This window comes from Trichoplusia ni, chromosome 16, assembly GCF_003590095.1.
Source record: "Trichoplusia ni isolate ovarian cell line Hi5 chromosome 16, tn1, whole genome shotgun sequence".
In the NCBI taxonomy this organism is placed as follows: domain Eukaryota; kingdom Metazoa; phylum Arthropoda; class Insecta; order Lepidoptera; family Noctuidae; genus Trichoplusia; species Trichoplusia ni.
The window spans coordinates 6,836,701-6,862,248 of record NC_039493.1 but is presented as its reverse complement, the minus strand read 5'-3'; the positions used below and the strand labels follow the sequence as shown (position 1 = coordinate 6,862,248).

The 25,548-nt window shown below is 34.2% G+C and overlaps 2 protein-coding genes across 2 annotated transcripts in view; both read right to left on the bottom strand.

Moving 5' to 3' along the window:
- The window catches only part of LOC113502096 (neurogenic protein big brain), a 79,599-nt gene that overhangs the window by 32,213 nt on the left and 21,838 nt on the right, over positions 1-25,548 (bottom strand). The gene's annotated exons all lie outside the window — the stretch shown is intronic.
- Positions 4,304-5,250, bottom strand: LOC113501783 (mitochondrial uncoupling protein Bmcp-like). Its single transcript, XM_026883032.1, has 2 exons — positions 5,121-5,250; positions 4,304-4,573 (listed from the first exon to the last, which is right to left on the bottom strand). Exons 1-2 carry the CDS (start codon positions 5,182-5,184, stop codon positions 4,389-4,391), a joined length of 249 nt encoding a protein of 82 aa, XP_026738833.1. The 5' UTR covers positions 5,185-5,250; the 3' UTR covers positions 4,304-4,388.

The following is a 25,548-nucleotide window of genomic DNA, read 5'->3' as shown; positions in this document are numbered from 1 at the left end:
ATGTAATTGACATGAATTAAAAAGAAAATTCCGTCAATCGTAAAGAATTATCTCGATCGTTTAATGTTTTACTGCAAATGATAAAATAAAGTAAGTAATGCATAATGCGCCAAAGAACGTGAAAATCTTGCAACATTGAAGTTCAAAATTGATTTTAAAATCATAATAACATTGATTAATATCATAGAATAAAATAAACATATCCGGCCTTTGTTAATAGTCATGAACAAACACGTGTTCTTCTAATTTCTAAAATCCAGTCACTCGACATTACTACGAAATCTTGTTTGGCACTCTGCCCAGTCTTCAAACGAGACTTAAAGCCAAAATTGTTTGAATAAATATTCGAAAGAAATTGTTATTTAATTACTGGTTAATGAGATGTATATTTTCATATAATATGCATTTAACGCTATGACTAATAGTCGTTTAAAAAAATACAAGACATCGGTATATTCTTGGAAGGAATTTTCTTTCTCTTGCATCACGTGCTTCATTTTTGCACACGTGTTTTTTGCTTACAGGTTTGTACTTAAAATATCACACCCATTTTTCTAATGAACGTTGAAAACTTTTTGGAAAAAAGCGTGGAATTATCAATTAAGTAGGTGATCTCCGGGTCTACTAAAGCAAAATTGTAAATTCTTTTACCGTGACAGTTGATAAACTGTTTATCAAAAAGATACCGCCCAACGAATCAAACATGGTTTCTTCATCTGAACTTTTACGTCTTGGTGTGAAAATATTTGTTTATCAATAACCGATTAGTACGCAAAGTTCTTTGGTTCAGTTATAAACTTGGAAGCGTGCCAACAAAACGTACGTTTTGACAATTTTGTTGATAACACTTATTTTTAAGTGACCTAGATTTCGAGTAGCCTAAATTATAGTGTTTGTGTTAGATTATATACCTAATTTACACGCTTAAAATGTTGTACCGTACCTATATAATGAAAATCTTATAAAAAATATAAATTACTCATGAACATTTTGAGAGCAAAACGTAATATGTGTCATTGTAATGAAGCTAAATACCACTTTTAGAAACCTTCAGGAGTCCCCAGTTACTCAATCCTTTTAACTACTTCATGACAGATGAGAGAGAGTTATAGGAGTCTTTTAGAAAAACACGGAAATCTAAAACTAAATGCGTCGCGGTCGTTGTTAATTTTAACAGGTTTCATAATTTCTTCACTGCTTGACAACAATCGATAGTTCCTAACATCATTAATTAATGCATCGCGATTGCAAACATGATTCTTGCATCAGTCACGTATCAAGTGGCAATAAATAACTAATAAGATATTAAATAAGCATTACATGTGTGTTTGTTACGGAAATCAATACCAATGTAAGATTATTCTTATCTTTCTTTATTTGCATCGAATCGAATGATTATCGAAATAAGATTTAAGAATTAGTAATATTTCGAAATCGGATGCACTATACCCTAGCACGAACACTATCGCAAATGTAATTGTAGATGTAAACGATTCACGAAAAATTCATATCACTTGTCTCCATTCAAAATGTCTAGGCCCTACCGCTTCATATAGAAAAAGTAAAAAATAACATTATCAGGTCGTGTTGCTCATCTCTTTCATAACTTCAATAATATTACTGTAAATTTGAAAATGAAAAAAAATCGTTTTTAATTTTAATAAAAATCTCACTTTCATAATTAACTACTCAAAAATAAGTATTCGTAAAATCAATTTAGAAGCATGCAATAAAGCAAAGATTACCCTAAAAGACGAACCAAAAAAATGTGAAGTTATTTTTATCTCACGCTCGCGATGTCGCGAATAAACTCAGAGGAAATAAACTAGCAATTCACTTTTACCTAACGTCGTTCGCGAATCTCCAAGGTCACTGATAGCGAAGTACAAAGGAACAATAAATTACCATGTACAACATGATTGTCTAATCTACAGATAGATGATATCTATAAGACTACAGTACTTTAGTGGAGAAGGAATTACGGAAACATACCAATTTAAAAATGCCGCAATCTTTATCTTAAATGTTTGATCAGCGATCGACTGTGGATCATCATGACAATATTTTCAATTACTTTGATCAGACTCCATTACTACAAACTTTTAGATAAGTTATTCTATGGACATGACATAACCTTACGATACAATAGCGCTTAGTATTATGTAGACTAGTCAGGTATAGGCTACTGCCATATTTAAAAGCTTGTCTTGTGATATGTAGAGTGGTAAATCCATTAGGGTGTGTTATACACAAGTAGGTACCGTCACTCCGACAAACAGGCCAAGCAACGTACGTAATTTACGCGCAATGCATATGTACGTTCATATTTGTCATGTTAAACCTTTGTTTACTGAACTATGACGACACAAACCGCAACCCTGAAGATGGCAGAGGGCGTGGTCTGTTTTTACAATCGGACGCATGTACTACAAACATATAAAATGTAACTATCACTCGATATGTCTCAGACATACATATATAAACTGTTTACGTCTTGTTTTCGTCTACTGATAAGGACAATAAAAACATGTGAGCACGGCGCACTTATCGCATGACTCAATATTGCGTGGTTGTTTTTGCACGCGATTTGCACGCCTTGTTATAAATAAGGAATTTAAGGGCCGATATAGATTAAGGTTTTTAATGAGCATATACATATTTTGGAAGTGTGTATTCTGATGACAACGCTAATGATAAATTATATTGTTATAAGAATAATACTACTTTCGACATTTAGCTGACTGAGATCACTATGCAAATCTATAAAGATAAATCAACATCATAATTTCGTAGCAAACACACAAACTTTTAAGCGTAATTATTCGGTCATATACGAAACACAGTAAGCTTTTGCATTGAAATTAACCTAGAACCTGAGAAACCTGCTAGTACTTCTTACAGCAATATTATTGCAGGTGTAAAGAGAGACGGCGCTCTACGGCAGGTAGCGCGCTGTCACTCTTCCACAACTCAACTTGGCGGCAAGTCCGGCCGCATGTCAATCCGCAACATCTGTACAGGCCCTAATAGTCGGACAATAGATACCTATCGACTTATCAATGAGTGCTTATCGCGACGAAGTACGTGGGGTCCGCTATCCGAGATGCTAATGTCGTAAGACTTAGATTCATTGATAGATTCAGATACTATTGTAGACCCTGTCAACCTTCCAAAAAAATAACATTTTAACTGAACTTTCCAATCGTTTAACTGAATTAAACTAGAATTTATTCATAATTCTAATAGGAACAAAAACATAATTTCTGCATTTCTTTGAATGCTACTTCTATTAGATTTTATCGCGATACATATTAAGATTGTTGGGATCACCACTAGGAGCGTATTCACTACATGTGCTTTCATGTCCGTCACACCTACTTGTCAAATCTTTAATAACTAGGACTGGGGAAAGCATATCTTCGACCGAGATCCGGCTTGTTGGCGTAAAGTACATTTTAGTTAAAATGACTTATGTAAGTAACAGCACCCTAAGAGATATTTACATACACATTGTGTTGAGAGCTTTACCTTGAAGTATTAGTTGTATAGTGAAGACAATGCCATTATTTAATTATTCATACTACGACTGCACGAATATCGATATAATTATAACCGACATACTAAAATATTAACCTATCCCCTACGAAGTTTCGCAGGATCGATCCCCGCGCAGGGCGAGCATTTGTGGGATCTACGAACCTGATACTCTTAGTGCATATGAGTTGAATGTTTGTGAAACCACCTCTTACAATTACTTTCAGTGGTTGTTGTTTAAGACTAAAAGGTCACATATAGAAGAGTTTTTAGATTACAACAAAGTACATATGTTGATTACAGATAATAGGTAAATGGTTTTTAGAAATTGATAATTTGGCACCAGAATAGTTCATCCTAACAGGATCACTACACAGCAAGATCAAAATAAATTACTTTTATCTGATTATACCATATCTACCTGTGGAAATCTACCACAATTATTATGTCATATTATCAGAGATATTGGAATGTTATCAAAGATATTATATAATACTGATTGGTGATAGGCATCTGCTTCATCATCATGGATGTTAAATATTTGAATAAAAAGTGTCTTTTTTAAGGCTTCAAATAACTCACAGCAAATTTTAGCAAAATTAGTTGGGTACTTGAATATCTCAATTATTTACAAATTTGTCATCAATGACCAATCTTAAATGTAGTTCTACATTATAGTATTGTTTTTGTTTTGTAAAACCAACCGATGCTCTTTATTTATATGTCAAATCTACATGAAAAATGGACTAATTCTGAGCTACATTTGAGCTCAGTGATAGGGGTTGCCATATATAATTATTTTTTATACACATAGCAATAAAAGATTACCAGATCAGATCAAGTAACAAGTAACCTCATAGGTAGAATATGACCTTATAATGCATAACATACCCGCAGTACAATGCTTTGACCCCCTCTTGCTGTGAGGTCTTGACGAAGCAGTCCACCATGCCAGTGTACCGGAGCTCCACATGACGAGGGTCTATCTTCTGGCCCTGAATCTGAAGTCGTGTCTTTGTTGTGTCAATAGGGAATGTACCTGTTGATAAAAAAATATGTTTGTTTGAACATACAAATGCAAACAGTAAGAGTGCTCCTATATTAACAATTTATTCTTAAATACATGAAATAAATTATGCAATTTTAATTTTAATTAAGCTCAATTATAGTGATCTATGGTATTCCATATTCCACTATCATATTCCAGTTAATAAAAATAACAAGAAAGAGTAATAAGAATCTTGTTCGAAAAAATAATCAGAAAATACATAACATATTGACTTGATATTAGAAACTGTTATGATAACTTACAAACTAAAATATAAATTCATACAAAGAAAAAATATTTGTTTAGACATTTACATCTGTATAGAACCTACTGATTTATATTCAAATAATAAAAAAGAAGATATACAAGATAAATACAGAACAAAATGTAACTATCTTACGAAAAAAATTACGATGCATATTATCTACAATTCTACATGAAGTTAGGAAACTGGAATTATCTGGAATACGTAGTCCTCCAGATCCAGGTGATATAACATTTAAGGTTATGTTAATCTGGATAATATTATTCTGCTCACCGAATTCGGCGACGATCGACGCGAGGCCGCCGTAAACAAACGGTCTCCAATCTCTATCTCCCATCACACATAAAGATTAAAAAACTAGAGTGAGTCTTATGTTTATAGGCACCGGTAGTGCCTATATTCTAACCGGGATACGATCTTAAAACGTTCCGCGTTCACAGGAAACACAGTCAATAGAAACAGTTTATTTGATGGCACTGGGTATATAAGACGTTTTATAGATTAATATAAAACTTTTCCAATAACGTCTTGAATTCGAAATTCTTTTAAATGCTTAGTTTTTTTATCACTCGTTTTAGCTCGGATTTACTGTGACCTGTGTCCGTCACATGGGGGTGACAGTACAGTACTTTGAGGACAAGAAAACAAAATGTATGGAAAGTGGTGCCATCTATGCCACAGGGCAAGTCAACTAAGGCATAATATTAACTAAGGCATAAAATATTTACCTTAGTAAAAAACATCTTAGAAAATATGAATACAAAAAAACCATCCTGTGCTTATTCTTAGATTTAAGTAAAGCATTTGACCTCGTTGATCATAATAGACTTATAGAGAAACTTGAAAAGTATGGTGTCAGAGGCCCAGCGAAAAAATGGTTTCAGTCGTATTTAAGTAACAGACAGCAGATAACAAGGATAGCTAAACTTAATAAAGTAACAAATACTATTGAAGATTTTGATTCTGTTCCACGTACTAATAGCTGTGGCGTGCCTCAGGGTAGTATCCTGGGGCCGCTATTATTTCTTGTGTACATTAACGACCTACCACAGTCAATAAGTCATCAGTGTGTCCTATTTGCAGACGATACTACTATCATCATAAAGAGTAATCAACCCCAAAATTTGAGTTCTCAGGTCAACAAAGCATTAGGTGAAATTATTAAATGGCTAGATACTAATAAGTTAAAAATAAATATTTCCAAAACTAATGTAATTTATTTTAAAACATGGAAAAGTAAGCCCATACAACTTAATGTATCTTATAATACTAGTGTTATAGAACAAATACATTGCTCTAAATTCCTGGGTATAACGGTAGACGAACATATTACTTGGAAAACTCATATCGAAAATGTATGTGTAAAAATTAATAGATTTGTCTTCGCTTTAAGAAAAATTACATGTATAACATCCATGCAAACTGCCCTAATGGTATACCATGCATACGTTTGCTCGGTTATCCGCTACGGTATCATTGTGTGGGGAAACTCTTCAGATATATCACGAGTGTTCATTGCTCAGAAGAAGTGTGTTCGTGCAATGTTTAATATTGACTGGTGTGATACATGTAAACCCGCATTCCAATCAAATAACCTCTTAACGGTTCCCTGTATTTATATCTACGAGATTTCTAAATTTGTGAAAAATAATCCTCAATTTTTTGTGTCCAACAATAATATAAATAAAAGAAAAGCTACTCATTTAGAATTTCAGTTACCTATTCCTAGATTAGAGTTATTTAGACGAAGCTGTATTTATATGGGTCCCTTAATATATAACTCTTTACCAAAAACTATAACCGGTCTACCTCCAAATAAATTTTGTGTAATGTTAAGAGAATGGTTATGTCAGCAATGTTTTTACTCAGTTGATGAATTTTTAGCAAAAAACCCATGTAAATTCTACAATTGTGAACGATCTGTGAGGTATAGACTGTAAATTAAAATAAGTTGAATTGTTATAAATGTTCTATTTCTGTGATAATACTATATATTTGAACTGTATAAAGATTTGCATGTCGCCAAGCGGCAAGATGTATATGGCACCTTGACAATGTTTTACCACCATTATGTACTACATTTTATGCAAATAAGAATTATTATTATTATTATTATTATTATTATTACTCTTAGATACGAACATATTTGAGTCTGTATAAAAGTATAAAGAAATATGTCAAAGAAGTATCTTATCTTTTTATAATAATTTCTTTTTATTGAGACAATATTTTCAAATTTTAGTCCGTCGTGACAACTTCATGCGCTATAAAATTGTTGGTGTCGCAATGCGGAATAATTACTTGTCAATATTAAATTTCTTATTTTTTTATGACCCTGGCGGCTGAATGGAAACGTGAGAAAGAGACGTATAGTCAGCCTAAAATAAATTTCAAAGAGAAAAGACTGAAGATAATTAATTGGTGGCTTAATTTGTCTGACGGAACAAAGCCTTCGAGATCGGTAATAAATGTAATACACTTTTATTGTGCTCCAGAAAAACGTAGTAACGAGAATTTTTAAAGCTTACCTACCTTTCTTCAATTTTGCCATAATTTGTTCGAAGTAAATTATATAAATACTTTTTTCAGATTCCTACCGCGAGCACGATTGTTACATTCTTTTATCTGGCATTCTGACCGAGCAAAATGTAAATTGAAACATTTGAAATTAGGATTCGTTGATTAGCTTAAAGTAGGTCAACGAACTACGGCCCACGAAACGTATTCACGAAAGTCAGAAAATACTGTAGAGATGTTTTTTAAAATCTGATTATTAGTCCACGAAGACAAATCAAAGGATAGAAAAACTAACCTCTTTGTATAATACGTCACCTGTAAGAAAAATAAACAGTTTGAAGAAGGAAACTGGGATTCACCTATGTATATATATACAATAGTCCAAACAATGTCAGTGGTAATGCGTTAGGCAACAAAGTATTTTTATGTCCAAAAAATTTTACCTTCAAAACATAATAGGTATATAACCAGTCCACTCCAAAATGTTGACGACACAACCCCTAATTAGGCAATCAGCAATATGAAAATATATAAATACGTAACGAGTAAAAATGTGTCCCAAATGAGGTTGCCTCGGGCAGTGTGAATAGCGCGCGCCATGAATACTGCGTTGAAAGGACCGCGACAACCCCAACGTATCCTAGTTCCTCGCCGGCAGAATGGCGTATACTTGTGCCAGTCACTCGCAAAAATAAAAAAAAATAAACGTCTCGAATTTTGAATACGACCTTAATGATAATAAGCGCTTATAAAACGGCGCGTAAAAACACATTTTTGTCAGTTTCTCTACAATTTTGCTGCTTTACTCTGGACGAAAAAATATCAAAGAAGTATTGGATTGTCACATACAGGTCAGTGGACTATGATAACTGGTTCAATCCAGTTAGTTCCTCTATTACTGACGTTCCAATTTCCTCGGCATCACAGATTGTCGCCGCATCAGGCGGTTGCAGTTCCAACTGAATCTGACACTTCTTATTTTGTGGTTTATTTCGAAAAAATATCAGGCCTTATTAATGATATTATTGAATTTTCCGGCTTTGCAGAATACGAGCGATCCATCAACCGCCTTGCTCCGTTTAATTAAATAAATTTAATAAAAAAAACCAAAAGGAATGAGAAGTTCGGGAATAAATTCCAATGCCTCTCGTCCGATATAAATCAAACCTAGTGGACATTCAACTGGAGTACGGAAACGGATTCATTGAAAAGAGGTAATTAATTTTTTAATTAGAACATTTGTTATTTAATGAAAACTTGGTTACGGTCCCTTTAATTTGTTCAGGCTCACTTCACTGCGAGTTTCTTTGTATTCCGAGCACTTTTATATTGAGCGTTCTACTTAACGTGCAAATAGAGGTACCATTTTCTTTTATACCCTCCCTGAACGGTACCCAAGAGTTTGCTAGAGTTATTATAAGCCACTAACTTCGTGGAGGAAAGCCTGACACTTTGGACCGGAAGGCCTCTTATTTTTTATAGTCCTAGTTTATAATAAACAGTAACATTAAACTTTAAATATCTTGTCCTTTCCATTAAATATGGAATTAAATTAAAGATAATGAATTCGGAGCGTCTTGGTATAATAGAGAGGATCTCACAATAACCACTGGAACAATTATTACGTAAATGAGAATTGTGAATAATTGAGACTCAGAATGAGGTTAACTCTGTATACCAGAGGATCATTAAAATTCATAGAACAGACGTCAGGTACTTCAATAGAACACAATCGCGAACAATATTCATTTCTGCATTTATTTTTAAACACTAGGCAAGTATATTTTATTTTTCGTGCAGTGAGATAAGAGATTAAAAGTAATCCGAATAATTACTATCAATGGGACTCTTCAAATGGTGTGTCCGAGGAATACAATTGACTGTCTTCGAAATAAATATTCGGTTTTGTTCCATAGATCCTATGGTAATGCTGGATGTGAACTTTTCCCATCCAACAAAGATAAAAGTTAACTGGTTATTTAAGTGTAAATCCTGTTATTAATAAATTTTGATGTCAAACAAAAAGTATCTCGTTTTCGTCGTCCTTAGCAATAAATTATACCGCATTAATTACCAGCAAACTTCCATCCTAAATTTCCATAACCGTCTAAAAAGGGGTCCTCTGACATATTTCCTAGATTTAGGTTCGTTCTCAGTTGCGGCCTTGTTTCCACCTAATATCACGATTTAAATTAAATTTCGTCGTAAAACTGGTGTAGGACGACCAAAAGTTTTATATTAATCGATCTTTCTATAATTTCGCTTGGGTCGTCGAAAGTGACAAGCGTCAACCCCACTCGGTTTTAATTACGAGCATGAATAGATAATAAATTTGTTAACCATCAGTCATATCGAAGTTGACCGTTATCAAAATAATCATTTAAATTCGCAAAAAACGTATGTAAAAATTATAAATTTAATATTAAATTAAATTATAATATATAATTATAATTAGCTATAGTTTTACTCTATCTATATCAGGTTATATAATCTTAGTCGTTCCGTATTCAATTCTCATACTATACCAGATCACACATCAGAAAAACGATGCCTACTCACTTAATGTTATACGTCAGAAATATATCGTAGTCGAGTATCTCACGATCAACAGAACCGGGATTTAAGAATGGTCCACTCAGCAGCATTAAGCCAGAGTTAATCCCGGTCTCATTTAGATGGAATACCGACTTCGCCTCCTGCATTTCAAGTCGGTATCGCCACGAATCCGATTTATCTTAGGACGTCAAAGGTCTTTCAGCGCCCTTTTTTCTCTACATCAGCAGATCTGATACAGATCGGCAGGTGTTTTTTACAACCAAAGGCGTAAAATGTTCTGAAGTTTTTATGTTTTAATATCCTAGATTTCACAAGCTACTCATATAACCATTGCGAATGTATGTAGGTAAGCTTTCCTCATTTTTTTTAGGTCTCAACTTAGATTTTTATTCATTTAAGGTTGAAATTTAGGGCGTATGATATGTAACAAAGTAAAAGTTGTTGTTCCTAAATGAATTAGTAGATAGTTCAATAGGTGGACAAAAGCGCGAAGATACTCGTATTGCGTAAAACATAACAGTTTTCAAAATGTAAATCTGTCTTTTGAAGTACTCTAAGTTATTCAAAGTGTGAATATTCAGTTGTCGTCAGCTATTTATAACACAAAACAGAAGCTCATGATAATAACTGTTGTGTTGATTACTGAGCCGTGCAACCACAATTAATTAATTAACTTTATTACGAAATATTAAACAGGCGAGACGCAGAAGGTTCGGTTGGGATTTGTGTACTAATGGTCTACCACCACATCCTAAAGAAATTTCTTTATATTTCTGGAAGCGTGACAGCGTATTACGGCATAGACTGGCGTCCCTTTCCCAAACTTGCAATAATATTACTTTTATAAGTGGAGGAAGATCCCTAGATAATAAAATGTTTGTTTGAAGACAAATTATCTTGTGAAGCTGAATGCCGTTTCGTTTCAGGAAAAATTAAAACTTTCAAATAAGTCACATTTAATTATAAAATTCGATTTTTTTAAGAAAAGTCAGTACAGTGTAATTTAGTTTTGAAAAAAAAACATGAGTTTTTATCTCTTCATTTGCGTCGTAGGCGTTGTCTGTCTGCTTATATATCATCGAAGTTGATTACCGAAACCCTTTCCTTGCGTGTTTAGTTAGGTCACCATCTTCACTCCAACTGAGTAACTAACTACATCCCTTACCGAGTTTGCGCCACGAACTATTAAAGAGTTCTCCGCAATAAACAACTCGTAGATAACTTAAACTAAGTTAAAGCAATTCCGCAAGACTTACTTTTTCCACGAATAACGGCTAAATATCATAAATTTAATAAGAACGACCAAATTGAAAGATGTTGTGACTCGTGACACGATACCTAATACAGAGGATTCTAAGAAAATAAATTCAAAGTGAAATTAAAATTGGTTTATGTATAACGATCTCATAAATATCAATTTATTTATTTAATAATTTATGTACACACAAAAAATAAAGAAAAACACAAAATTACAAAATAGGATGTACAAGGGTGCTGCTTATTTCTAAAGAAATCTCTACCAGCAGACCCGCGGTAGGAGAAGTGGTTGATATTGGCAGTCAACAGTGTGCAACATAATAAAATTATTAATAAATAACATAAGCATAATCCTACATAGCATTATAATAAATATATATCCATACATATAAATACACAAATACATAGATATATACATACTACTACGCTACATATTACTATATATATATACACATTATAATAGCTCAGTCGCAGGAGGAGAGGAAGTGTTCTTTAACGTTTCTCTTAAAGATAGAGAGCGATTTATATGGATATTTAATCATTTATGCGGATTCGCTCGCCTAGATATCGGTTATAGTAGTAAAAACACTAACTTCCTTCAAAGAAGTCAGATTAAAGTAGCTTATGTGTTAAATCGAGAGTTAAAATGTGTTAGATCTCAGCTTTCTTCACACCAAATTTCGTCAAAATCGCAATAGCCGTTTGGGCGTGAAGAGATGACACACATAAACACACTTACTTTCTTATTTAATGTTGCCAATTATTTATAAATATGTAAGTATATTTATCAGTTGTCTAGTACTCATAATATAACGTTGTGTGATAGTTGACAATTATTATTATTTATGATTAAAAGTTGTTGTTACGATGCAGCGGTTTCGAAACGTCCATGTTATGTACCAATACCGAATGTTATTCGAAGCGACGCAAAACAAAAACGTATGATGCAACAGAGCCAAAACTAACACGACATGAATTGGAAAAATGTTCAGGTCTACAGTTTTCACAAAAAATATACCTATGAAAAAATATCGTACGGGATATACAGAAGATCTGTTGGTTGAACAGGAAAATTGAAGTCTTTTAACTGACGATAGCAACCTTTTTGCTAACATACTCGCAACATTTCAATACACGATCATAAAGTATGTTGCTAAAACGTCTTTATTTTTATAAAGAAATACCTTATGATGCTCACAATTAATGTACTCTACACGTGTTCGGTTCATGAAGAAACGTTTGTGACATAAAACTCTGATAAATAATTAAATCTTCTAGTGCTACTTTTTTTTCTCTCGAAAACAGTCTGATATTCAATATACCGGCAAACTCAATTCCCGACACACAATTCGCTCCAGCGTTTAAGTAAAACTTACCTCGCCAAGGCGCACTGCGCTCCGGTATACTCAAGGGGGACCGAGGTGTTAATAGTATTATCACTGGCAACCACTTATGTAGTGAGTACTATGCTTTGGAGGCGACAGACAAATTGGTACGAGCGAGGTTTAACGTTCCTACTTGACCCGATTAAAGAGCCAGGTGATCCATCAGTATCTTCAAGGTTTTATGGAAATGGATTTCTTTTTAAAAGTTTGACGCGTCTGTCTATTTTCGCATCATAGGTTCAAATGGATTGATCCATTACAATTTAGTTTGTGTTGTATTAACGGTGAGTTGTGTTCGAGTTTGATTAGATATGTATGGTAAAAATCATTCGAGCCGTTCAAAAGTTGTTTATGCTGGAATTTCTAATATCAGGCCTTGTTAAGTTTTGAATATTGGAGGTCTATTTTCATAACAATCAGGTGATCATTTTGCCGTTGGTTGTCCATAATATGAAAGCACCCCTGTCTTTCTGTTTCGCATTGATTGTGACACTGTAACAATTTGTGACGCAGCGGGCCAGATAACCGTCTGGTTTCAGCTCCCGCTCCGCACCAGCGGCCAGTCAGCACATTTTCACACAACTTTATTCATTTCATTTAAACTAGTGTTTCAAAATTCATCGTTTGATACGGTAGGAAAAAATCTGCACACCCCAAAATGTGAGACCATCTTAACACAAAGCCAAAAGAAACCCTTGAAAGTCCTTTGTTTTATCTTCTTGCCAAATTAATCCTAATCCTTTAAACCTCTACAACGTGATTCAATTAAGAACTTTTTGTTCTATAAAGACGCGAGGACTTATGTCGCTGTGTGAATAATGTGGATCGTGATTCAATTACTCATTTGTCATTTTATTTCGTAAAAGCTTTAAATGAAATTCGCTAACTTAGTCACTGCCAATATAATTTAGCTACTTAAGATGTAAATGTACCTATATATTATTTATAAAATTCTTCTTTCGTATTCAGCAAAATTAAACACTCTTTTTTTAAAAAACGTACCTTAGACCATGTTGAACAACAACTTTTTGTTTTCGGTAGAATCAAAAATTGATTAAAGGTACGTTATAAAAGTTTACTTTTATGTCACTTGGATAAGCTATGATCGAAAAAATTACAAAGTCGATAGCCTTCTTATCGTTGAAGGCAAAATTTTAAAATTCACCCGGATGCGAATCAAGTTCTTTGAAGATGACCGAATAGTTTCACTTTGATGTAGTAGTTGACGTCGTGTCCTCGACTAATTAATGCGGTTACCCGAGCAGGTAACGGATCAAATACCCTCGGGCAGGGTAATTTATAAAATTGTTCCCGCTTGTCCCAAATGATCCCAGGAATTCACTGGCGTGGGCAGAAATCTTTTACTAACGTTCCATTTTCGATCCAATATTGAATACCGCTATTAGGCACGAGGTGAATTGAACAGAGACGTCAATATATCGGTTCGTATATCAACGAAGCTCTAATTTAATTATCAATTAAGGCCAAAACATTTGCATTTCATTCACAAGCGCAAAAAATACTTAACGATCGAATGTAAATGACATTTTGGGTGGTCTACATTTATTTGATTCGTGTGCCGCGGCTCGGGGCCGCTCGTCGCTAACGATCAAGTGTTATAGACCCCTAAACTGTATTTAGGGTAACCATGCGTGAGCTTCTTTTGTTCACAGTTCATTGAGTTTGTGTATCACCCTTTATTGCGTACGCGGGTTTTCCTATCCATATCCTAGCTATATTTTTAACTAGCAAATAGAATTCGAAACTTAAAAAGGAGTTTCATATTCTAAAAATATAGCCGACAATATCTTAAAGACTATATAGAGATTTAAGTTTAAGTCCTTTTAATGTCCCACTCGAATGTAAAGACTTGGTTATGACTGCACTTCAAATGATAAAGACACACAAGACTATAAAATTAAACTGAGCATTACATCTGCTCCCATCTTCATATAAAGTACCTAGTATCGAAGATTTTCGTAAAAGTATTCCAAAAATGGCTTACGAATATCGCTGAGCTGTATAAATTTTCTCTGTACAAGAGGATATTTCGCCACCACAGATGGCAGTATTTTATCGCCCGATAGAATATTGAATAAGCCCATAAACTTATGTTTCTGGGCTTCCGAATTTGATATATGTTACAGGAGTCAGAAATTCATTACACATATAAAGAAAAGAAACAAAAAAGGCGTTAATAATATGAGTGGCAAGTAGGAATTCACTTATACAGCTTTCGTAATTGAAACATTAATAAGGCAATCCAATAGTTAGACAAAATTGGCTCTGAAATCTGAATAGGTAGGTATGCTTAGAAGTACAAATTAAAACCGGTATATAAAAATATTCTTGCCTCTAAATTCAAATATTAAAATTACGATGCCGACTAAACTCTAAGCATAACATCTTTCTTTGTAAAGTTAAACTTTTTGCTCATTGAAGACGGGTAATAAAATGCCAATTACTCACAGAGCATCATCGGACTATTTTCTCAAGAAGCCTTGACGGCATCAACATAAAAGGTCCAATTTGACACTGACCATACTTGTAACACAATCTTGTTAGATAGGTAGACATACATAAATAAATACCAGCAACATGCAACAGTTAGTATATCTTAGCGGCTTGAGTTACAGGCACATGTGTGGCATGTGACGGAGGAATAATCACAGCGTGTTGTTTATGGCTCGTAATATTCTACACGTGAAACAATTTGAAGACGCAACTTTTTTAATTAATTCTGATAAAGACTGGACGACTTTTTTTTGTATTTGTTTTTCCTTGTCTTCTTGAGTCATTAGAGGTGTTCTCTTTGAAGTTTTTCTGCAATGTTACAAGCGTTAACGTTTTTTGGAATGCAGTTCATTTTGGGATCGAGATTTTTGTGTAATAGCAAAATCGTTGTCAGTTATGCCAATACTTTTTATTTGACAACTTACGTTGCTACTTTCAATAATTTCAAAGTACGAACATTTCCTTATCTACATTAGTAGATTCATTCACCTATTTACAGGTTCGACCTAAAAAACTAATTATTCTACTTTCTACAAAAAGGGCTATTCTCCCTGGTTTCCAGGAAATTGGCGTCACCCATCAAAGCGGTGGGGTCCTTTCAAAAGACGCTACGGATACCGAGAGCATGGGGCAAAGTGAATGCGTAACGACTTACTCGAAAGAGTAATTCGCTAAATGGATGAAATCTCAACTTCAGCTGAAACAGATGTAAAAAGTAAAGGAATTAATATATAATGATGTGTGCTCATCAGTATGGCGCACCGCTGAATTATTTAATGAGTGAAGTAGGGTTGTCGCGCCTGTGAAGTGATGCATGTTGTTTTTGTTAAGAGCTTGCACAAATTTAAGCGGGACATTTTTGTTCATTTAAAAAGATACCTTAATTGCTCACATCTAGGGTTTATACTTGTATAGCATTGTCAAAAAGTGGATTTCACAAAACATCTTTGACAATTGATACTACTAGACAAAGTCACTATAAAAATAAATTATTTACTTTTACCAAGTCTGATGTCATAATCTTAATTTAAATAATCGTACAATTTTGGAATAAAATTGGAATTAAATCGCAGCTTTCGAGCCCACGCTTTCGTCCCACTCAAGAACGCAGTTACTGAAGCATGAGAGAGATATTTCATTCGAAATTTAACCGAGATTATCGTTTTAGAGATTACATTGTCCTCCCAACCCTACAGGTCAAACATGGCGGCGTAATTATGGCGTCCGTGACGTCACAAACTACAATTGACGAGCTATCGTTATTTTTAACGATAGTTTTACGTTCTGTGATATCGTGAAAAGTTGTTTGCTAGTAATAAGCAATTAAACTGACCGACATTTATGAAAACTGATTAATTGCGCTGCAATAATAAATATAATAACATGTAATGTCGTTGTTTTTTACAGCAGCTCATAAATACATTTTAAACTAACTCAAATTCGAAAATGAGAAACATCAACTTTTACTCTATAACTTCCTTAATAAAATTAATACACAATACTTAGATATTTTATTAGTCCTGAAAAGAAATTAAGCATAATATCTACCTAAACACATCCATTCATATTTGTTAAATTCAGGCCAAACTGCATAAAACTCACAAAACCACAAAAATAAGCTTAATAAATTATTAGCAATTATATAAACATGACCTCTTTTCCAACTCTTCTAAAATGCAACCTCGTTTATAAAGTAAACAGTTTATACGTTCATAACATATCACAAAAGTGTTATTTAATTATTATAATGGCGTCACCCCTGTTGTTAATTAGCCGTGCGCTGTTCCTAACGTGTTAAATATTCACGGCACACCAAGAGTTATTACCGGTCTCTGATTGCCAAACATGTTTCAATTTTACTTAGTAGAATTTTTTAAAAGTATGTGAAATGCATTTCATTATTTTGTTCTAAAATTTACAAATGCCTAGTACTTAATCATAGTAATAATATTTGTCACTGTGTAACATCGGGAAGTACTTTATATAAATAAATAAATAAACATTCCCACACCGAGAACAGAGAGAACTGTGATATTTGTATCGCGGGGGTTTCTCGAAAATTTAGTTCACCAATACCCTGACTCAGAACAAGTACCTATTCGCGGATAATACGAATGATTGTCCTACGCAGGGATCAAGAACGCTGTGAGAGCCGTATTACGTATTAATAGTAGAAATAAAAATCTGGCAGGGAATAAAATAACAATAATACTTCGGATATGTTTTTTATCATGAACATTCGATCCTGTAAACAAAAATCGCATTTTCGAGGAAATTAAAAAAATATCTCAGGTAGCGACGCGCGATAATCTTGTATCAAAATAAATCTTAATCCATCCAATTTCCATTTCAATAAACAGCGTCTGTTAGCTCATGAAGCTTATCGTCTTGCTTTCTATGTACTTGAAGAAATGAGAACGACTGGAAATCATTTGTTTTTTATATAAGTAGGTATTATATGAAAGAAACTGTCTGACTGACAGACATATCAACGCAGGACCTAAACTAACTATAGGGATTAAAACAATTTTTTTTTAATAATACGAGAGGTTTCTGATTTTTTTAAATTATTTTCAATAAAATGCAATATTTAAGTTCCTAATCTTTGATTTGTCTTTTGTTGATCATCAAACCGAGATTTAGAAAAACACATCGACATTGACATTTGACGACATATTCGTCTCTCATGCTATACCGTCGATATATTTTTCCAGTATCCAATAATAATTTGATGTCTGAAACACAAAACCATACGATCGCACTGAAGAAATAAAAGACTTCTTTACAAATTTAGCCAAACGATTTGTGTGATGTGTTTTTCAGTGGCTATATCATAATACTAGCTGTTGCCCGTGACTTCGTCCCCGTGGGTAGAAATTATAAGTTATGATTTAGGTATACCTGCCCGGTTTTTTTCACATTTTCCATTGTATCTTAGCTCCTATTAGTCGCAGCGTCATGGTTTATAGCCTAAAGCCTTCCTCGATGAATGGTCTATTCGACACAAAATGGTCTATTTTTTCAATTTGGACCAGTAGATCCTGAGATTAGCGCGTTCAAACAAACAAACAAACTCTTCAGCTTTATATATTAGTAAAGATTATAAAAACGACTCTACAGATAACATTTTATCCAATCAAAGTTTTCCCATAATATCTGAAACTAAACCAACTAAATCACCAGTCTATTATTAGATCTTCACTAATTAAGAGGTCCTTTTCCGTGGGACTCGCAAAGAGTAAAACTAATAAAACTTTTTGTTACAATTACGTGTCCTTGCTAACGACGGAATACGACATCGGAAACTCTTTAATTGGTCAATTAAAAATGTATGATGGGAATTGTCTGTGGAACGATGCAAGCCTGAGATCAGAATTTAAAAAAAAAACCTGGCTTTTTAATGGGCCCGATAGATAGGTGACATTTCTATAATCATTTGAGTCAGTAGAAAAAGGTCAAATATATGGAGAAGATAGATAGAAGATTAAGTCACATGTTAATCGTAACGTGTCTTCGTCATCGTAAGTGAGAGAGAGCATTTTCGATGTAACGTTAACCATTGTAAAAACATCACTTTGCTAAAGATGACAAAAATTAAATGCAAGTTCTATCCGTCTTATTAAATTTAAAAGAAATATTTCCCTAAATCAGTAATGAATTATGAGATAACAATAAACGTATGTTATACATTAAGAAATTTACATAAAAGCAATGTAAACAGAGCGTATTGCGAGCGCGCTTATCAGTAATTGTGATCTCTACAGACAACGATGTACTTATGAACTTATCTGTGAATGCTTAAAAGATATTTCGAAGGATTAAGCTTAATCTGTAAATATCAAATATTCGACGGAGATGGATCCTTTCAGATTTTGATATCTTTATAAGCGTACCTTCTCGTATTACACAACGGTTTCGACGGAGCGCAGTCATATTTCAATTCTCTGTCCTCCTTATAAATCAGATATATTTTATAATTATGATTAATCATTAGTTACAATTAAAACAACCATAGACTAAAATTTGCTTTTATAAACCACTCTTGTAAAACTCTGGTACTAAGCTGAAACCGGTTGGACTGGTAGCCGACCCCAACATAGTTGGGAAAAGGCTAGGCCGATGTTGATGATGATGATAAACGACTCTGGCATTAAGGAAATTTGTAGGGGGCTTTTAAACATTCAAATAATATGCACACCCATACTCAGGACAACCATTCGTGGATAAAACAAATGCCCTCTACGTGAATCGAACCATCAACCTGTCGCGCTTAGTGGGTTTGGCGTGGTTACTATTCTACTTAAGATTTAATGAACACAATTTAAGTGAAACCTCATTTTAAATATTTACCTCACACTTGAAACGGATAAGTGACGTGAGCGCCACCTACCTGATAGGGAAGACTCATAGGCGTCAAGTGAACTCGCATTAAATATTCATTACAAGCCCACTCCGCGGTTAACATTTGTTTACCCGGTATGTATGAGATGACGTTGACAAATAAGCTACAAATGTTAAATGTAGACAAAGAAATAAGGACCCCGGAGGCTTGGATAAGTGACAGTTGTTTCAACGTTAACGATGATAGAAATCAGTGCAAATACATAAAGGTGTCACATCGGTCTAGATTACACAGCTTTAGCTATCCTTCTTTGAGATTCGGAGTTAATTAATACAGCTAATGAAACTCGCTGATTGAGTAGCTTTTCATCGCAAAAGAAACGATTAAATATATTTCGTGATATATGTATATATAGACGTAAAATACATTTTCGCAATTTTATACATTAATTTGTCAGCTTCTCACTTAACGAGTCTTTGTTATTCCACATGAATATCCACATAAAAACCCGTGAATTTACACAAAACAAAAACACACAAATAAATACTAATTCCATCTGACACTCAGCCATGCATAAATATTTGCAAATTGTAAAATATGAATTTTTAAAAGCCGACGAGGAATTTTTATTGAAAACACAGTCATGAAATATGCTCCAGGGTTTTCAATCACATAAAACAAGATAGCCGCTATTTGCAGTCGATATTCCCGAAAAAAAACTATTTCTGAAAAATAAAAGGATTCATCCATGTTTTTCGATGTTCCGGTTTATATACACAGGCATATTTCTTTCGTTATTCTCTTTTTAATGCATAAAAACACACAAGTACAAGTTTATTACTTCCCGATGTTTCAGGAATATAATATTCATATTTTCATGTGGATAATTCTCGTCGTCTATACAATAATATTAGTCAAGACGCCCGCATGATCGATCAATCTCTTGAAGCCTAATCTATATAAGATACTGTTACATGTCCATCTCTAAGTGGGTACAGCAACATTAGCCCAACAAAGGAACTATGTCATTTTCTTTGTATTATGATAAATAATGAATACGTATTTTTATTTTATAAAGCAATCATAAACTTATCAAACTGCAAAATATTCAACTGGTATATGAAGTCACTTCTGTGTTTTCTGAATCCTTCTAAAGCCTAAACTCTGAAGCAGTTTATTTTACTTTCAATTTTGAAAGTTCTGTCCACCTAAAGGCAGAAATACTTCATAATATCTAGGAATAATTTTATGTCTTTTACAGTTACATTCTATATCTGTAGAGACTTCAAAACTTTACGAAGTTTACAAAGTTTCCCTTTTACTTCAATACGAGTTTTAGTCTCCGGTCTAACACTACACTCTTGGAAGACTTCAAACCAATTAATAAAGTGTTTTCCGTTGCGTCCTGCTTCTAAAGTACCCACTGACAACTTGGTACGGAGAAAGGAATTCTACTTTAAATGTAGACCAGAAGCCACCATCTGTTGACGTTGGCAGAGTGAGACACAACACCACATCGCGTATACTGGCATCTCATTTTCGTCGCAACAGTCTTATTTCATGAGCTTGTGGTACAAGAACAATAAGGACATTCATTCTGAAGGCCACACAAAGTTTAAGGTGAAAGTCTTCACAACAATGAACCATTTATGCTCAATAATTAGGCAGAATAATTGATGGCGGTCGTAACGCAATCTCCACTCTGAATAACCAGGTGTCGACCTAAAGAAAGATTTATGACTGAAGTGGCGCTGTAACCCGTGGCTACGCTTGTTAACAAGAGACGTTCTCGCTACGAATTACTACGAATTGCTACGAATATACCCTTTGTCCTAATTCGAGATGTTTCTCCTTTTGTTAGAAAACTTGACAGTTTGTTTTGACATCTGACTTTTGTTGTCTGACATACCGTTCCCCGTTTGCACCTCGCATTAGAATAATCACATCGCAGACGTGCCTACTTAATAAAATAAAGCGAAATAATAACGGTATGAGCGAACAAGGGAATAATACAACCTGGTTAGCTAAACCTTTTGCTTTTACTGAAAATATCTTTAGTGCGAATAATAAAATTTCAGGCGCTTTAACAATAATTAAATTTCCGGTTAAGTGCAATTTGGACTCGCGACACTGAAGAGTACAAATAGGCTAAAAAAAAACAAATCGTTTGCGCGACATTTTTTCCATAAATAAATGCTTAACATTATCTTTGAAAATTTCACGATGATCTGCCACCATGCTGTATACAGTAGACAGGCAGTAATTCCGTTTATACCTCTTGTATGCGGAACAATAAAAAATGGGGCCTTAACACGTAACATTTTAATTTACGGCATTTTTAATGCTTCAGGCTCTACTTTAATTAAATATTGTTGGCAAGGTTTCAAGCAAAGTTAAAAAGAAATAAAAGCTTAATTATTAACTTGACAAGATCCTCCGATGATACCTTGGTAGCTAAAGTCTTAAACAAGCAGATTTATCTAGCAGGTATTTCCCCAGTTTAGTTTTAGTACGCTTAATTAAGTTTCATCAAAGGCTGCTTAAAGACATCCAATTTCTTCCATAATGGAATAACAAAACATTATCCTAAACGATGAACAAAAAACACATCTTGTAAGAAAGGCTTTTTTTTAACTTAGCTTGAATATTTTGTTACATTTATTTCGGTTTCATATCCAATCAGTTATTTATTATATTAACTATTCAATTCATAACGACTAAACCCATAAGACTTTAAAAACATATTTACATAAAACTATCTTGGGCGACATACTTGTAAATATAGAATCTGTATTCTGAATTTATTCACCATTCGAAATTCGAATTGCATTCGTTTACCGTGTCATAAATGTTCCTGCCATCAGCCAGGACGCACAAAAAGCACAACACACGGTTTAAAAACCGAAACGAAGTGATTGTACATACATACTGTTTAAATATATTATTAAGTAGTAAATATATATACTTATTTGTAAACGTCGGTCGTGGTATCATTAACAGAAATACGTGCAACCACAGCTCAACTAATTGCCATAATTACATAAAGGTAGAAATGGATTCTCTCACCAATTACCGACATATAAGGCGAATATTGAACGGGCATGGTATACTTAACGGAGGGGGGCGGTGGGGGGTGTTACAGTTTGGCAGTGAGAGTTCCAAGGGCATGTGTAATGTGGGTCTTACATAGTAACATACGATAAGCCATGTCTTAACGTTGATACAAATCATGTAGAGCAGCTATTATAATTAGTAATTATCCTTCGCCGTAGCTAAGAATGAATACTTCATGATGCCTTATGAGTTTAAAATGTATACACCGCGAAAATACATATATTAAATCTCTCAGAATTTATAGAATGTATTTCACAATAAGTTGTAGACTTCAGTAACCAACCAAAGGATAGAACTACTAGTCTATCTAAAACTTAATTAAAGTCAGTATAATTGAAATTCAATTTGGGTCAGCTACCTATAAATTAAGCAACCTTGTAACCTTATTCAAGGAAACTGCCTTGCAACACTGAAAAAGCCATCGGAGAACAGCTTAAACTGTTTTGTTCACACCAATTTAAACTTAAACTTAATTGTATAAAACCTCTTTTAATTAAAACCGGTAAAAAGATCGGATTGGATTTTGGAACTTAGGATGAATGGACACGTTTGAGAATAATATTGTTTAATATTAACTGTGACTTATACTGTGATTGTTCTGAATTTGAAATATTTTGGATATTTTTCGGCATTATGCTTAACATCCAAATATTATTATGTACTTAGATTATATAATCTAAGTCCAAATAACAACACAAAAACATGCTGTCCAGTCCAGTATTCATATCAAACAGATGTACATGAATTTTATTCTAATAGAAATTCTTATTATATAATGGCTACCACGTTATTAGCAGTGATAGGCGTGAATGCTCTTTGTTCCATATCTTAGCGGCGACGCGATGTGAGCATGGCTGGCAGCTAATGGCCGAGTTTATTATTTGTTTAGTTTGGTCCGCGGCTGCACTCGGTCGCCGGCCGCCATGACACCGTGGGAACGAGATCTCCCCGCCTGCGTACTATACATTCTGCAGACTCCACACGTGTCACTAGCAGTCAATCAATACACGCCAACACTAATCCATCATTTAATGACTGACCTTTATAAAGATCAATTCGTTTCGGTAAAGATTATTTCCTTGTCATTTCATCGACTACCCACGTCTAAGTGTCTAAAAGCATTATTTTGTATTTTAGAATTTGTAGATAAGCTAAATAAACTCGAGTGTTATGTGTATGATTTATGTTTGTAGAAAACAACAAAATTTCTACTTTATGAATTCTTGAGGAGGAAGATTGATGGCAGTACTTAAACCTTAATACTTATAACAACTTAATAAACAAAACAGCAAACATTTTCGTCTTCCTCAATAATTTGACGCGGTAAAGGTAGACAAATTGTCTAAAAATAAAAGCAAATAGCATGCAAATTCAGTAAGCATCATCATAAATCTTCAGCGCTTACCAAATGTACTGTAAAAAGTACGTCACGTTGCGCCTCAAGTACAGAAATTAAGTTTTTGTCGCGGGAAATAGATTAAACGTCACTCAGACTCTACTGTTGACAGCACAAGCGTTTTTACAGTGAAAACTCAATGCTACTAAAATTGTGGATCTATCGGCTAAGCATCGATGAAAATAAATCTGTCTATAAAACGAGGAAGCACCCAACACGAGCGTCAGGACGCAACTCATGACAACAGTGAACAAAGTTCCCGCTGAACATCGAAAATGTATTAAGACCAATTAAGAACTTCCCCTATACCGTCAAACACACACAAGTTCCGCAAAACAAGTGAAATCTCGCCAGATAGCCTGCTCACTTGCGTAATAAATCTCTTGCTTTGTACACAAAACAGATTTAAGCAATTGTTTGTCTTCATATATCGTGGCTACTTAGTTTTCTTTGCTTGTCGTTTACTCGAATAGACTTCTAAGGAACATTTACTTTCCCAAGAAACTGCGAGCCCACGTATCTACCCACGGTTATATCAACACAGCTAGAACGTTCACATGCGCGTAAGGTTCCCAGAGTTCCACACAGCTGTCGTGCCCCACCTACAACACTATACAACCGCAAACTTTTTAATTATCTGTCAAAATAAACAACATATTTCGCGCGATAGAAAATTTAAATTAGGAAACTTTAATAATTGCTCACCTGAATTTTCACATCACTGAATTCAATGCGAAAGTCAACAACGAAACGTTCGATTCCATTCTTATTGTAATAAAAACCGAGACATTTAAATAACGTTCCTTGCATTCAACGTTCCGAAATCCAGCGGAACCCGCGTCCTCGATAAAATATTGCTTATTCGCGCGATCGAATCAAATAAGACGATCGTCGGACATCGCATTGCAGAGCTCGCGTTACCGATTCGTAAATTATATGGCTGGTGCAGGCGGTGGGCTGCAGCAAACGTACATATAACGTGCAATCTTATTATTACGTTGGCGGGTCGCGGCGCGGCGACGTAATTCAGATACTCGTAGTTAATGAAGGCGTCACAGCGCAGGCCCTCGTTAAACTTATTCATTACAGTTGAAAATGTACGTTTCACCCGAATTAAGCTTAAAGTGAACTAACGTATGCACGGCAACGAGCATGCAAACGACACGAGCTAAACCCGACACACACAACTTATTCCTTAAACTCATATTACAAACTGGAGTTTAACAACCAAATTAGGTACACAATTACACATTGTTCTAAACTAGAACGATAAATACAACGCTACTAAATGGGAAAATTTACTGACCTGATTTTGAGGAAATTGTACGAGCTTATTTAGGATTGCAGATTGTTTTGCAGTACCTATTGCTTATGTATTTTGTCTGTGCTCTTTTCATCTCGTGGTTAAAAAGAAAATCATTTACAATATTTGTAAAGACAAAAATCAAACACAATTTCCTAAAACAACACATTTATTCCCGATTCCATACATTTTCTCATTTAACACACAAACCTATATCATAAAGGACCATGGGAAATTGGAAGCAGCGTCTTTGTCTGAGATGAGTAAATATTTGTATTAGGTGCGTGTTCGTGATACTCCGGTGGCGAGCAAACCAA

Excerpts from the sequence above, each read along its gene's own strand:
- LOC113501783 (XM_026883032.1), bottom strand. The coding sequence starts at position 5,184 with ATGGGAGATAGAGATTGGAGACCGTTTGTTTACGGCGGCCTCGCGTCG. Across the intron at positions 4,574-5,120 it reads GTCGATCGTCGCCGAATTCG|GTACATTCCCTATTGACACA; the intron begins GTGAGCAGAATA and ends TTTTATCAACAG.